The 17157-nt window shown below is 35.4% G+C and overlaps 1 protein-coding gene across 3 annotated transcripts in view; it reads left to right on the top strand.

The window, feature by feature from the left end:
* The window catches only part of LOC126811482 (protein mono-ADP-ribosyltransferase PARP14), a 39337-nt gene that overhangs the window by 13343 nt on the left and 8837 nt on the right, over positions 1-17157 (top strand). For all 3 annotated transcript variants that reach the window (XM_050537134.2, XM_050537132.2, XM_050537133.2), the window contains exons 4-12: positions 763-2406; positions 2971-3582; positions 6263-6315; positions 7972-8205; positions 8352-8718; positions 9443-9547; positions 10066-10128; positions 12794-12973; positions 14755-14946. In XM_050537134.2, coding sequence (XP_050393091.2) covers positions 763-2406; positions 2971-3582; positions 6263-6315; positions 7972-8205; positions 8352-8718; positions 9443-9547; positions 10066-10128; positions 12794-12973; positions 14755-14946 — 3450 coding nt within the window. The remainder of the gene's footprint in view (positions 1-762; positions 2407-2970; positions 3583-6262; positions 6316-7971; positions 8206-8351; positions 8719-9442; positions 9548-10065; positions 10129-12793; positions 12974-14754; positions 14947-17157) is intronic.

The raw sequence follows: 17157 nt of genomic DNA, 5'->3' as shown, positions 1-17157 counted from the left end.
TGCTGATGTTTGGCAGGCAGATCATAGGTCAATCCTCTTCAGAACATGGGGCATATATTAATGAAATGGTGTTTAACGTCCTACTTTTCTGCACCAACTAGGCCAGTCAATACATGATTTTCAACTGTCAATGATTTTTTATGTGATTCTCTACATGTACACAGGACCTCTCTTTTTGTCTCATCTGAATGACTAGACGTTGTTCCCTCCTGCACCTCTGAAGGAGAAACCCTGCTGGATCTCTTGTTTAGTGATCTACTGGTGCATGTTTGATGTGGTTGTACTGTAGATTGTAGGTTAATTAGTTTTATCCAGTCTTACCTCACAAACCCCACGAAAGAAGAATATATTCTGACTATCTCTATTTATCTTTGCTAAGTAACAACCATACACACAGTTATTAGTTTTCTTTGGCCTGAGTTATTATCAAAAAGATGAACATGACCAAAAGTCAAATACAAAAGCTGCTTTTTGAATTACAAATTTCTATTATAATCAAGCATGCAGTAAGTAAGACAATCTCCTGACTTTGATGGTAGCAAATCAATGCTGACATGTAAAACTCAAACATACGCATGGTTGGATTCAAGGGGAGAGAACCAGGGGGGACGGGATTACTAAATGTATTAGTTTAGTAAAAGGCTGGATAATGTTTTCAATTGATACCGTTTTGTTTTGCTTGATGTTGCTTTAAAATAAATTTATTGAATTTTATTTTACACGATTCAAATAAGGATAAGCTGTTTAAATTTCTAATTTTAGTTGCTGAAAAAGTTGTACTTAATGCTACAAATATACATGATGTAAAAGCTAAATTCAGTATGTACAATGACGATCCAGACAAATTCTGCGATAAGGAAGAAGCATTTGAAGTTGCGGTAGATAAAAATGATAAATATCTGGCAAAATATATACAGGCAAAGAACATTTCAAGTAAAAAAATGATGGAAGAACTCGAAAACATTGGATGTCAATATACATCTGTGAAAGCACAAGCAAATCAGTTGGTCTTTTCTTTGATGACTCTAGAGTATGTGAAGGACATCAAGGCCAAAAAACAAGAAGTTCAACAAATTCTAGAAAATATAATGAAACCTCTTTGTACACAAACAATTCCAGTTCCAGATGGTATCAACATTCACTTACACATAAATGCAATGAAAAATGACCCAAAAATATCTGCCAGAGCCTCATTTATATATGAAGGGAAAACTCTATATATTGTTGGCAGAGAAAAGAAAGTTGCCAATTGTTATAAGAAATGCAAGGATATCATTTTACAGGAGGAGGAAGATATGAAACAGAAACAACTCAAAGTGGAGAAAGTGGAAAAGAAACCAACTGAAATTAATTTTTTCCGCAAATTCCTTCTTGGCAGCAGAGAAATGGAAAAGTGGTCAAAAATAACGATAAATTTTGAAGAAGATTACATATGTCTTAAAGGCCCTGAATCTGAAACTAAAGGCATGAAACTGTTCATATTAGAACAGTTTCATCGTCTTCATAGCAGTGAATTGTTCAGAGATGAAACCATCATTCTGGAATTTCTGAATAATACCCGTACACAAGATAAAATTGAAACGAAACTGAAAGTAGCAAATATAAACTGTTCTGTAGGTGTTGAAGGTACAAAAGTCGTACTGGTAACGCAAGACAGTGATCAAGACAAAAGAAGAGCTAGAGATCTAATACAGAAAGAAATTAGTTCAAAATCAGTTGAGTTACCAAATAAAAAAATGTTTAAATCAGAAGATTGGAGAGAATTAGTAAAATCCTTAAAAGATAACAACAAGGATGATATTGAGATGCAGACAAATCCAGAAACTCTGCGTTTGACAGTAACAGGGTTTTCCAACAAGGTAGATTCTGCTATACAACAAATAGAAAAACACTTAGATTGCCACACTGTATTAACGGAACGATATCATGCTGCTGATGAAAACAGGATGAAATTTCTACAGCAATATCAATCACAAACAGTTGAACAAATGCTGTCAGAGTTCCATGTATCCATAAAGTTCTCAGAAATGTCATGTGAATTAAAAGGAACTGCTCAAGGAATAGAAAAGGCTAAAGCTCAGCTTGGAATGGAATGTAGTAGAATTCAAATGGAAACATTCACAATAAAAGTACCAGGATTGGGTATATTATTTAATCATGGTCCCGGTCTGTGTAAAGGTGAAGAAATCTTAACATGGCTTATGAAACAAAATAAATGTCTAATAGTGGAAGGCCCAAATGCATCCAAACAGCGAAAAATGCTTTCACAATGGAGTTTACCAAATTCTACCAGAATTTATGTAGTTAAAGGAGATATCAGATTACTTACAGTTGATGCTATTGTAAATGCTGCTAATGGACAATTGAAACATGGGGCAGGATTAGCTAGAGCTATTGTTGATATGGGTAAGTAATGTTTTCCATCTATTATCGTCTATTTTCTATTGGGGAAAAATTGTTGTTAAAATAGGGAATGAAAAGAAAATGAGACTGAAATAAGGTTTCACTTCCTCTTGACTCATTTTAGACATATATGTGGCAATATTTAATACTCTTCTTACGTATATACGTGCATGCCACAGGACTCGTTCTTTTAGTCACATTAGGAAATTGGAGGACTAGTGTATTAAGCACAAGGTTGCCATTAACCGTCATAATGTATATGAGACTAATTCTGTATGGACATTTCATGACAGACACATGATAAGCAATTTTTTAGACTACTTAAAGTTCACCTCCAGTCCTCACACCCCACCACCCTTTATCTACCAATGAATAATACTCTACTGCTCAAGATTCCCAACCTGAGCACCTGTTGCAGATTCCTTTTTCAAAAATAGCTCAGGGTAGAGATTTTTTTTCTCGAAGTATGAAGTATATAGATCTCTCTGTGCAGAATGTTTAACCATGTGACTGTTGTTCAAGTAGTAAACATCACTAATTGCTACATTAATATTGCATATATTGTAGGTGGTAAAGATATACAGAGAGAATGTGATAAATATATTGATAAATATAGCCAGATAAAAGATGGGGACGTTATGGTGAGTAGTGCTGGAAATTTGAAATGTAAGAAGGTCATACATGCGGTGGGGCCACTTTGGAAAGGAGGAAAAAATGATGAAGAAAATATTCTTATGAAAACTGTGAAGAATTCACTCATCGCTGCTTCAAATGAAAATCTCAAGTCTGTAGCCATTCCACCAATTAGTACTGGAATATTTCACTATCCAAAACAAGAGGCAGCCAATGTCATTGGTAAAACTGTGTACAGTTTTCTGATAAAGAATGCCAGTGAACTAAAAGAGGTATATTTATGTGATACCAAGATGGGGATACTTGAAATGTACATCAATGTTATACAGAAAGAACTGGGAGGAAAAGGTTCCCAAAGGACTGATCAGGAGAATGGAGCTGTAGGTGGAGTCCCATTAGAATCCCACCATGACAGTGAAGAAGATGAATCTTCTACTGAGGAGGATGATGAAGATGATGATGATGATGATGATGGTGTACATGAAGATGATGGATCAGGTTCAGACAATGAAACAGGATGGTCATGTTTTGGAAAGACTCGAAGATGTAAGTTATTTACTGATGTTTATTCTATACCCAGTAGAAAATATGTAGGCCTAGTTTTAATTTCTCGAGCCCAGATTGTCTATGACTTTACGCTTCAGTGAATATTGGTCAGGGCAAAGTATCTTCAATTGACGCTATTTTGTTCACGACAATAATGTTCATTGTAGTAAATAAAAACAACTTGAGTTTGAGCGATAGACATTAATGATACACAGTTATGGTCACTCATTTCTATAATACACCCACTGTGAAATGTGGTTGCCTGATCCCCCCATCTTTCTGGCTGTTTGTAGTCAACTGGTGTGGTTTCGATTCACCGGGTTGTATGTAACAAGGAATAGGGTCGCCTGTCCAACCTCATGGGTTTTCTCCGGGTCCTCCGGTTTCCTCCCACTGCTAAAGACCCCTATGCACAAGCGAATTATTGAAATAAAATTGAACCATAAAGCTGAGTGATATTGGTTTGGCTGCCCCACTTGAAATCTATTTGTCGTTAAACCAATTAAATTGGTGTTAAATGTTTCAGTTTAATCAGTTTATTCCAAAGAAGTCACTGTTAGGTCCATTCAGAGCCTTATTGAAGCTCTGACCATTTTGTTGTTTTTACAATAAGATTACAAGCTGTTATCTTTGTTTTATGGACAAATGAGTGAACATTATTATATATCTAACTTCAATTACTGACATCAGTCTCTGGTACCTAAACCTGATATGTTCTCTTCAAAAAAAGTAAGGGATATTGAAATGCAAATACCTATGCAGGTTGTGATATGATAAATAGTCATGGACACTTACCATGCTTTGAGAGTATGTTCACAGATGAAGAACTTATTGCCCCAACATAACCACAGAGCTGCACGTGCGCCATATCCGTGTCAGGGGTTCAATGTCAAATTTGACACTTGAAGGAAGGGTTGATGAAAACTGACGCGTGCTGGTTTATCCTATCCATGTTCGCTTTCCTATCGGTTCTTGCATAAGATTTATTGTATAGCGTGTTACGTTTAATGTGCAATGAGACGTCTTCAACATATGAACGTCTACGTGCTATTGGCATGCTTCAAATGGGTTCTACACAGCGAGCAGTAGCCAACATGCTTAATCTGTCACAGTCTGTGATCAGCAGACTGTGGAACTGGTAACAACAAACACACAATGTTGATGATGAACCTCGTTCAGATCGTCCTAGAGCCACTACACAAGCCCAGGATCGATACATTCATACATAGGTCCTGTGAAATCGAGGACAAACGGCCAATCAGCTTTCTGTAAACTTGTACCAAGTTACAGGAATTCGAGTTACACCCCAAACGATTAGAAATCGGCTACATGCAGCCCATTTGCATGTACGACATCCGCATGTTGTGCCTCCATTAACTCGCCAGCACATGGTAAACAGGCGTCAATGGTGTAGGCAGCGTAGAAATTGGGGTAATCGTCGATGGGCGTGTGTAATGTTCTCAGATGAGTCCAGATTTAATCTGGATTTCACTGATAGGCGTGCTCGCATTTGGAGGGGTGTAAATGAGCACCATGCTAAAGTCAGACAGCATGACAGATTCGGGCATGGGTCTGTTATGGCATGTTTAGGAATCACCATGACTGGCAGAACGGACTTGCATGTTGTTCAAGGAAGGGTCACTGGTGTGTACTACCGTGACCACATCCTGGCACCGATAGTTCTGTCTTTTGCTCAACGTTCTCTGTCCATATGCCTTGGCCAGCCATGAGTCCTGACCTTTCCCCTATAGAGCATGTCTGGGACATGATCGGGAGACGTGTTCGCCGACGTCAACGTCAATGGACAACACTGCAAGAATTGGCCGTGGCACTGCAAGAGGAGTGGGTCAGATTGCCCCAAATCGTGATTGGATGGTTGATTACGAGCATGCCATGATGAATTGCTGAATGTCTGAGGATTGGTGGAGCAATTACATTATTAAGACAAAAATCAAAAACGTCCATTTTCACTTTTGACAGTGTATCTCTTTGCGAGTGAAATGGGGCTGTCAGGTAGACTGCCCATATGAACTGCCCATATGAACTGTTTATGTTCATGTGTAGGCAATTGGCCTGTTATTAACATACACTGGTTACCTCTAATAAAAACAGCAGTGCATTTCCGCAGTTTTGTATTGTTTCTGAATATCCCCTAATATACATATTAATATTATTATAGGTATATGTAAGGATAGCTCCCATTTACTGATATGTCCATCAAAGACATACCAGGAGGAACTATCAGAGGCTGGACTATTCATTCTCAATACATAAGTTACTCGAGTCATTCTTGATTTACCATTCCTGATAATCTAGTCTAGCTCTCTAACGATTGAATCTCTTTCGGTATCATGGGTACCATGTAAGGTACATTATACTGTTAATTGACCATACAGTAACAAGGCTTTATACTGGCAAAACATCAAAGACTGAAATTGGAGACAATCTGAGAATTTTAGAAATATGAAATAAGGGACACCAAGGGAGGATACCAATTAATCATTATCTAATTAGGCATGGTGAAATAAAATTACAAGTCTTTGTTATATTTTTGAGTTTTCTTATTCTTAAATATTGTAATTGAAGGATATAAAACTACAATTCCTATACCATGCAAGTTCTAATTTCCCTATCTAATGTTCTTACTTTGTAACTTATTTTAATGTGTTTGATTTTTAAGCTTTGGACTCAACAAGAGTAAAGATTGTATGTGGAGAACTAACCAAACAAAAGGTATGTTAGTTTTTCTGAAACCCAGACACTTCACAGTTCCTTGTGTCCAATATAAATTACTGTATTGAAGATAAAATACCAAACGGCAAATAAACTGGAAATGAATTCTCCTTGTACATCACATTTCATGACCAAAATTGTAAACAATATTCGTTTAGAAAAGGCGTCGCTTTTTTTTTCTCTATAAATGGCCGAAATAGAACACCATAATTTGACTAAACAGCCCATCTTCATTAGCCCAGTCAGAGTAGAACAGTAGGATGTTAAACCCTATTTAATTTCATTTCATTCAACCGATCAGCCCCTTTAAACATACATTATGTAAGAGCTAAATCTGCCTATAGCTGATCTTTCTTTAGGCCTTAAATGTTATATAAATTATTAATTAGACATTAATAAACTTACCAAGACCATAATCGACTCAGATATTAAGTAGATTAAGTAGATTTAATAAGTTTTGCGGTTACCATAAAAATGGATAATTGAGACTTTGTTTATTATCGCAACAACAGTATCAATGACAATCAAGGCTGGACTGTAATTGACTTGCTGATAACTAGGCTCAGGGTGAAGTAAATTGACTGAAATTTTCAACATATTCCCTTTACATTATCTATTTTTCTTCGAAAGGCTGGGGACTATTAAATGGGTTCGTCCATCTGTCTGTCTGTCCGTCCGTCCGTCTGTCCGTCACACTTTTTGGGACACAATAACTCTCTTTCTAGTTGAGCTAGAATTTTCAAACCTGGGTATTTTCTGCTGAGGGTAAGCAGAGATAAGCAATTTGATTGGTTGATGCTTTGGGATACGATAACATTAGTTCTAATTAAGTGAGAGTGAGGACACTTGGTGTATAGCTTTATTACATCAATGCCTTGACTAAGTTTGATAATGAACATTTTCTACGGAGAATAAGCAGAGAGATAAGCAATTTGATTGGTTGATGGGACTTTGGAACACAATAACTCTCCTTCTAATAAAGGTAGAATGTTCAAACTTGGTGTAGGCGTTCATTAGGTGAATGCCTTGATGGAGTTCGATGATGTACATTGTATGCTTATGGTAAGCAGAGATAAGCAATCTGATTGGTTGATGCTTTGGGGCACGATAACTTTGGTTATAATGAAGTGAGAGCGATGAAAGTTCGAATATAGATTCATTATATCATTACCTTGACTAAGTTCGATGGTGCGAATTTTCTGCTTAGACTTTGGAACATAACAACTCTGCTTTTAATTGAGGTAGAATGTTTAAACTTGATGTAGATGTTCATTAGGTGAATGTCTTGACTAAGTTCAATGATTAACATTTCGAGCTAAAGCTAAGCAGAGCTAATTATTTTTATTAGTTGATGCTTTTGGACAAGATAATCTTGATTCTATCGGATAGAGAGTGATGAAACTTAGTGTATAGTTCGATTGCTCGATGCTTTTGAAAAAAATAAATGTGCGATTAATTAATATGTGTCATCTATTTATTTTGGGATTTCGGCGGGGGACATCAGCCTCACTGTTGGCTTGTTTTAACTATTACAGCAAGAACTGTCGGCTTTTTATCTAATCTTACCTAATTCCCCTTTAATTAGAAAATCATCGGTTATTATGTATATTTAAATATTGATTACAATTATACCAGAAATTTATTTTCATTTATTAGGCTGATGTTTTAGTTAACTGTACATCACCAGAACTAGATTTAAAATCAGGTGCTGTATCACGTTCTGTATTACATGATGCTGGAAATTCTGTTCAAATTGAATGTGACGAGAAATACAGTGGTGGTATTACTCCAGGAGACGTAGCTTCAACATCTGCAGGGAAATTATCTTGTCGTAAAATCTACCATGGATGTCTTTTATCTTATAGAAAGGACAAAAGAGGAGCAGAAAAGGTTAGTTTAGGAACATATTGTAACAGATATATGATTTTGATTGTTTTTGTAAAGTTAATTATTTGTATTTTGGGGATTGAGGTGCACTGTCTTAAATGGGTCAAATTCATATGAAAGTGGAAATAAACAGATTATTTGTGTTACAGATAATGAAGGTATTTGTAAAGAATTGTTTGGAGACTGCTGATAGTGATAAGTTAAAGATCATCTGTTTCCCAGCATTGGGTAGTGGTCATCTTGGTTTTCCAGCTGACACTTCAGCAACTATTGTTTTTGAGGAAACACAAGACTTTTTCAAGAAAAATCCCAAATCTTCAGTTCAGCAAGTTTTATTTGCTGTACACCCTAAAGACACAACAGTATTGAAAGCCTATGAGGACATTGGAGAGAAATTTGGAGTAACATCAAGTAAAGGTTACTCAGGTTCATCTAGGCATGGAGCATCTTCAGATGGTTCATCTAGACATAGAGCATCTTCAGATGGTTCATCTAGACATCAAGCATCTTCAGATGGTTAGTTCAGTATACCAGGATATTACACATGTTATGATATATTTATGTGAGAATTGATACTGTAATTACACTACTGCCTTTTTAGTAATATATCTAAATTATCAACCAAGAAATTATTTTGATTGTCGTCAATTCAGTTGCTGGCAAGTGAAAGCTGTTTTTTTTTAAATTCTGTACAAAAAACTATCTCACATATTTCCTCATGCAACATGTGCTAATTATGTTAAACCAAGCTGTTGCTGATCTCGTCACTGTATTCAAATGGCTCCCATACAGTGCCAGATTTACCTATAGTCGTGGAAGGCACCCCAAAATCTAGAGACCTCCAGTCAAGGTGTATACAAATTTTTATAGTCATATGACTTTCTTCCATGCACTGTAGTCTTAAAATCCTGTTATCATCCTTGGATTTTCTCAATTCTGTTTAAAACACTCTTCCATGTTCCGTTTGTTGTAAGGGAGGGGGATTTGGATTGTCGTCAAAAGTGGAATAGCCAAGACCTAGTGCCTGCCTCTCTTTATTTAAATCCAGCACTGCTCTTTTTCCATTGGTTGACAAAAATATTAATTTTTATACGGATATTATCATTACCTTTGTCAACAATTTCTTGTGACCACTCTGTAGGTAAGAGTATTCACATCCCAACACATCACATCACATCTATAGTTTCATTACAGAAAGATGGACATAATATCATTTTCAAATATAATTCATTTTTTATAGCGTATGTGGCAGGAATGTCAGTAAAAATTTGTAATGGTGATATAACTAAAGAAAGTAGTGATTGTATTGTTAATATTTGTAACAGTAACATGGAAATGAAATATGGTAAGTCTGTTTACAAATATTCAGTCCATTCAGTAAGATAATTAATAAGTCAATCAACAATAATTACTGATTTTTATCATATTGGAAATTTGAAAAAGAGATAAATATTTTAGAATTAGATATATTTATCACTGATCATTAAATGTTATTTGCTCAGGGGTTTATGTTCTTCCATCAAATTATCATGTAGTAATATATTTACCGATAATGATAATTAAGATTTTAGTTTTCTGTGGTATATAGGGTCACATGCGCATCAGTCAAGTGTTTTGCGTAACGGTATATGACCCAATATACCAGAGAAACTACTGAAAAGTCAATTCCTTTAGTAAGAGTACAGTTATTTGAAACGTTTCTGCGGTGGTAATAAACTACACAGTAGTCATGCAGGTGGCATCAAAATGGATCTGAGGTTAAGATTGTAGTTGTTCAAGTGGACATGAGTGTCATTAACTTAACTACCGGTAAGAAAGTGGCTTAGTTCTATATGAATTAATGTTATTTTCTCTAAATTACAGGTATTTCTAAAATTATAGCAGATAAAGGTGGGCCTGAAATACAAGATGAATGTTCACAGAAAAGTAAGTAAAAAGGATATGTTAATAGTATTTACCTTTCAGTAACAACAGTAGATCATTCACAAAAATATGGATAACTGTATATCAAAATAACTGCTCGCTGAAAATTCTATGCATTTATGTACACCCACATTTTCATGTGAATCCAAATAACAATAAAGAGAGAGGAATCCAAAACCATTTGAATAACATAAACTTAGATGGGATCCAAGTCATAATAAACTTGATGCGGTGACACCAGTAGTGGGAGTGGTTAAAAACGTCATGAGTATCACAAAACCATCTTTTATAGCATCTAACGTATTATGTCTTTGGCCCTGTGGGTCCGTCTGTATGTTCGTTTACATTTTGTTTGAATACCCTCTAAAGGTCACAAATTTGATCCAATTTTGACGAAACTTGAAATATAGGTTTACCTCCCAAAGATCCTGTTTCCTTTCGATATTGCCATGCATCAGACTGTAACTTCATGATTACACGAAAAAACCTCAATTTTTATCTGATTTTGATAAAATTTAAAATGTATGTTTATAACCCAAAGATCTTGGTTCCTTTTTATACGTCCACATGGAAATGTGGTTGTATATGGCCGTCGCCCCCATCTGTCCGTCTGTCGGTCGGTCCGTCCATCCGTCCGTCCATCGTCCACAATTTCTTGTGAACACTCTACAGACTACGGTACATTAATCATCTGGGCCCTGTTTCACAAAAACTTAAATCTCCTTAAAATCTTCTTAAACTAAAATTCCATCCTCAGTTAAGATAGATGCGTATCACAAAACGATTTTAAGCATTTTAGATAAAATCCACTAAAATAATATTGTAAGTTAAAATTAACTTAAAATAGTGGCGTTTCACAAAACTATTTTAGGGAAAATTTTAACTAAAATCAATTTTAACTTAGGATAGCCGTCACCCTTACCTAACTTAAAATCACGACATTAACACACATTGATTAGAGCTATGTTGTGAGATCTATTGCGATCTATTGGCACTTTAGCATTTTTAAATTATTATTGAAAGGGTCCATGGGACTGACATTTCAAATCTAGGCATCGGAACATTGGTTATTTCGTGTATTAGTTAAAAAGTTATTAAATACTTTTAAAAATCGACAGTACTTTATTAATCATTTGAGTTAGAAATATCACATATTTGTGACAATTTCTCAATAGTTTCTGTTATCCAAAATACCATAAAACTATGAAATTTAAGCGATTTAGTTTATCGATACGCATTATTTCCATCGAAGCCTGCGAGTAAATCAAATGCCAAGGTCACGAAAGCGACATGCAAGTTCAAGGCCAACCAACTGGTACATTTAAAAACTAATAACACACAATAAACTTATTTATTTCGTCTCTCTACGACTGTCTGACCACGTGCAGACATTGTTACAACGTTTGAAACCCTCCTCATTAGTATTGTAACGGTTAGTTCCGAAGCAAGTATGCTTACACCCTAAGTGCCCTCACCGGAATTGTGCACTGCGCGAGTGCAAGCAATTTTAACTAAAATCAATTAAAATTGCATTTTAAGTTACAATCGATCTTCGTGAAATGCATAAAATTTAAAATTTCAGTTTGATCTTAGTTAAAATCTCTTTTAGTGATTTTAGTTTAAGTTTTTGTGAAACAGGGCCCTGGTTGTTTTGAAATTGATATATTAGTGAGTTGAAGAAGCCTATTTAATTTCAATAACTTCCATCAATTTCTTCTGGAGTTATGGCCCTTGTTTCACTTTGTTGCACCTTGTGAACGCTCTAATGACAACAGTTATCATCCGATCTGTTTGAAATTGATATGCATCATTTAAATTAGTGAAACGAAGAAGCCTATTGAATTTCAGCAATTTCTGTTAATTACACTGTGAGTAATGGCCCTTGTTTCACTTTGTTGTACCTTGTGAATGCTCTAATGACAAAAGTTATTTCCAATCTGTATGAAATTTCTATGCATCATTGAAATTTGTAAAACAAAGAATCCTATTGAATTTCAGCAATTTTCGTTAATTACATTTAGAGTTATGGCCCTTGTTTCACTTTGTTGAATCTTGTGAACGCTCTAATGACAACAGTTATCATCCGATCTGTTTGAAATTGATATGCATCATTTAAATTAGTGAAACGAAGAAGCCTATTGAATTTCAGCAATTTCCGTTAATTATGCTGTCAGTTATGGCCCTTGTTGCACTTTGTTGACAAAAGTTGTTATCCGATCTGTATGAAATTTATATGTATCATTTTAATTAGTAAAATGAACAACCCTATTGAGTTTCAGCAAATTTCAGTTAATTACATCTAGAGTTATGGCCCTTGTTTAACTTTGTTGAATCTTGTGAATGCTTGAACGACAAAAGTTATCACTTAATCTGTATGAAATTCATATGCATCATTTAAATTAGTGAAATGAAGAAGCCCATTGAATGTCAGCAATTTCCGTCAATAACTTCTAGAGTTATGGCCCTTGTTTTACTTTGTTGAACCTTGTGAATGTTCGAACGACAAAAGTTATCATCCGATCTGTATGAAATTTATATGCATTATTTGAATTAGTAAAACAATTTCTGTTGATTACTTCCAGAGTAATTTAATTTTAAAAAACGTTCAAATACATCACTGATAAGTTTTATTATAGTGATTGCCATTTCTGTTTTTGTATAATTTCAGAAGGTGAAATGTATACAGATGGTGTTGTAATAACTGGTGGAGGTGAACTACAGTGTTCTATGATTTGTCACATAAAAATACAAAAATCTCCTCACGAATGGGAAAAAATTATAAAGAGTGCCTTGTATAAATTGAATAAACAACCTGTAACATCCATATCGTTTCCAGCAATAGGAACAGGTAAAACATTTAAATAATATTATACAAAGTGGGTCGTAATGCCACTGTGCAAGCAAAATTCTGAATTGTCGTTAAATTAATTAAATTTGCTTGTATTGGATCAGATTCGTCTTGGTTCGGGAATGTGTGCAACGAACCTTACAGCAAAATTTTTATATGCCCACATTATTATTTGGATATATATTGTCATCGCTCCTGTCCGTCCGGACAGACGTCTGTCTGTCCATCCACAATTTGTTTGTGGACACTCTACAGGTCAAAACTTTTATCAGACTTTGATGTAACTTGAAATATAGGTTTATGTCCCAAAGATCTCGGTTCCTATCGATATTCGCGTGTATTGGACCATAACTTCATGGATGATGGCCTTTGATTGTATGAAAAATCACGTTTTTATCCTGTGGACACTCTAGAGGTCACAATTTTCATCCGATTTTTTTGATGAAACTTGAAATGCAGGTTTATAACCTAACGATCTTGGTTCCTGTTGATATTCACGTATATCTGATCGTAAATTTTGAATTATGTACCTTGACTGTACGAAAAATCACGTTTTTAGATTGTGGTCCCTCTTGAGGTCACAATTTTTATCCAATTTAAAAAAACGTTTGAATGTATCACCGTCACACCTTAATGTAGGTTTAGTTCGAATTTCATGAAAACGGTCCAAAACTGCCGGACAAAATGGTCAACCCCTTGTAAGCAAATACTGTAAAAATGTGGTATAACAAGGTTGTGGACCCTTTAGAGGTTAGAATTTTCAACCAATTTTAATAAAACTTGAAATGCATGTTTCTTAACCCAAAGATCTTGGTTCCTTTCGATATTTGTGCATATCGGATCATAACTTCCTGAATTAATGCCCCCGATTGTACAATAAGTCAAACTTTCAGCTTTTTATCCGATTGTTCGAATATATCACCATTACACCATAATGTCGGTTGACTTTGAATTTTGTGAAAATCAGACCAAAACTGTCGGACAAAATGGCTGCTCCTTGTACACAAATAGTGTAAAAGTATGTTATACCAAGGTTGTGGAGTGTGGACCCTCTAGAAGGCACAATTTTTATCCGATTTTGATGAAACTTAACTGTATGTTTACAACCCAAAAATCTTGGTTCATGTCAATATTCGCGTGTATCAAACTGTAACTTCCTGGATTATGGCCCCTGATGGTAAGAAAAAATGGTATATTTTAGCTTGAGGTTTCTCTAAAGGTCACAATTTTTATCCGATTTTAAAAATCATTTTAATATATCGCTACTCTATCATAAAGAAGGTTAAATGCACGCAAAGGGTTTCTGGACCTGCTAGAGGTCAAAGTTTTTATCCAGTTTTGATGAAACTTAAAATATATCTTTATATCCCAAAGATCTCAGTCCCTATCGTTATTTGTGCATTTCAGACCATAACTTTCTGGATTATGGCAACCCTTCCCCCCCCCCCCCCCCGATTGTACGAAAAGTTGCTTTTTTTTTAGCTTGTTCTCTACCCATCTCTTGCAAAATGTGAGCTTATTTGCCTGGTAACCACTGGTATCATGTATTATAGTTTTGGACACATATATAGGCCTCATGATGGTGATCTTTCATTTCATTATTCTAGGCCTATATGCTCCATTTATAAATGTTGAAATGTGATAACAAGGACCATTAATATAGGCTTATTTTTAAAAGATATTAATGTGATGAGTCAGCCAATAAATTATGCATGCAATATTTATTTTTATCCTGCAGTGTGTGGCAGGCTTTATGTTTCATCCTATGTTTTATATTTAAGGTGGATTGAAAATATCGCCAAAAGAATCGGCTAAATTTCTATATGCTGCTCTTAAATCATTTGGAGACAAAAATAAGCATTCTAAAATTAAAGACATCAGGATAGTTATTTATCAAGCGGAACATATGAAGGAATTTGAAAGGGTATTTGGAGTTACGAAGAATGACAGTAATAAGAAAAGGCATGTCAAAAGTAAGACTACCATTCACATTATAAATTACCATTATTGGAATATTTTATTTGTTTTTTCCCTCCTGCTAGTTCAAGGCTAATTAAACCACCATTTGAATCAGCCAGAATTATTTTTAATTGAAAATATAATTATTCAAGCAATGGATATAGTAATCTGTGGGTAGTTTTATTTACAGTGTTTAAAATGAAATAAAAGATTTGTGATTGGATATTACTTTCCTAGATGACCTGGCGCCTGGTACGTTCGGGCATTTTTATGCGCGAACTCTTAGGTTTTTTTTTACTGGCATGCGCACAGGTACTATTTCTTTTTCTTTTAACAAGTACCCAAATCGGGGATTTCGTGCGGAGGTAGTTCGGAGGTAAACAGTCTGTGAAGTACAACACTTGCCACTGTACCTGTGTATCGCTAATTATAAACGGAATGTGTGAAGACAGTTCATACATATCACTCAAAAATTTTTCAGTACAAACTCAGTTGATTCACGCTCGATTTGCTACTAAACAAACCCATCGGTTTATTTTCTCAACAGTGTGACCCGAAGTGACCGCGGATTTATTGACCTAGTCTCGGTGAAAAGAACCATGGTCATCTGGTAGAAAATTACTTTTGTATTTTTTGGAACGGAAAACAGTGTTTTTAGAAGCAAACTAACCTGCCGCACATGAGGAAGTCATTATACTAATAATAAAAGGCGAGACCTCTTTTTGCGGCGCAGGCTTATCACTGAGTAGTAAACCGTCCACAAACAATAATATAGGAAGCCTAGTGACGCGTGTAGTAAGTAGGCTACAGACTATAGGTTTGAGTCGAGATTACTCGCTTTCAGTTTACTCTGTTTTTGCGATAACCAATTATGTGAGAAATACCATACTGACATTCGGTTTTTAAAAGTTGTACACGAACTAAATGCGTTTGTTAGATACTGACAGAGCAGCCCCGAGTCGAACAATCGCCGCCCAAGCTGTCTTCGTCAGCTAGTTTCACAATATCGTGCAATAGGTGTATTAATGTGATTTTTAGGTTTAACCCCGCAAACAATTCCAAAATAGTGTTTTCACTGCTTACAGAAAACTGAAATTTAAAAAAAAAATTTTTTATGAGGGTGACCCTCCCACACACTCCCTATCGAGCTGCCGCTCGGTCTGCGCAGCCTCATGCCTGACACATACTGTCAACATTGTATATTTTTCCGTTTCCGCCCTTCCCCCCCACAATATATATTTCACGGCTACGTTGCGACGGTACCAGCATACCCAGTTGTTGACACCCATTACATCACTCCTGTCTAACAAATCATAAAGCTGTGGTGTTACGGTGGCGGCATAGTATTTCACCGTAACACCACAGCCACTCTAACCATTCATAATACATCTAACTATCCCTTTACAGCACTTCACTCCCTACACATTTCCCCTCATCCTACTTTCCAAAACGTCAACAACACATCTCATACATCCAGTTCGCTGATTAACCCTTGTACCACGTCTACTGGATAAACTTTCCAAGACTTGCTTTCATTTCAAGTCTTGTTTGGATATACATGTATTCTGTACTAGATGGTTGAAATGTAGTGAATGGGAGTTTATTTAAACAGGAGTATGTCATGTAGTGTGGTATGAGGGAAATATATATCAATACAGCAATTAAAATAGAACTCATTCATGGTAGTATTGAAATAGTTACAAGACAATCGCTTCCTTTTTAATAAACCAATAATATGCCAACTGTCATGTATTGAGGGTAACTGGCTGTCACTGTAAACAAATAGCCAGTGTGTTATTTGGTAAACAGTTGATCATTTGGTTTGTGCATTGGTGAAATGAATGATCTTAAAACATAAAGCATGCATCTGAAATGGTTGGAGTTCTCTTTTAAGAGATACATATTTGAGATTTTGTTTCATTAGCAGTCCTTCACGTTTACAAAATGGTGCGAGAGCTATAAAAAACTCTCGCCAATTTAAAAATTGAGAAAAAAGCTCTCTTTAAAAAAAAATCTTCTTAATTATATTGCAAGAGTAATTCTACATTGTATTTATATACTTTAGTTTTGTCTCATATTCTCTTTATTATGCCATTCATATATTTCACAAATTTTCGTCAGTTTGATCAATTTGTCAGTGTGCTTCTAAGTGCAGAAAATCCTTTGAGAGCAAAGCTAGCAAACCATTGACAATGTCCAGGGACTTTGTTTTAAAGGAGTTATTT

The sequence above is a fragment of the Patella vulgata genome, chromosome 2 (genome assembly GCF_932274485.2).
Source record: "Patella vulgata chromosome 2, xgPatVulg1.2, whole genome shotgun sequence".
NCBI classification, from domain to species: Eukaryota; Metazoa; Mollusca; class Gastropoda; family Patellidae; genus Patella; species Patella vulgata.
This window is presented reverse-complemented; position numbering and strand designations above follow the sequence as displayed.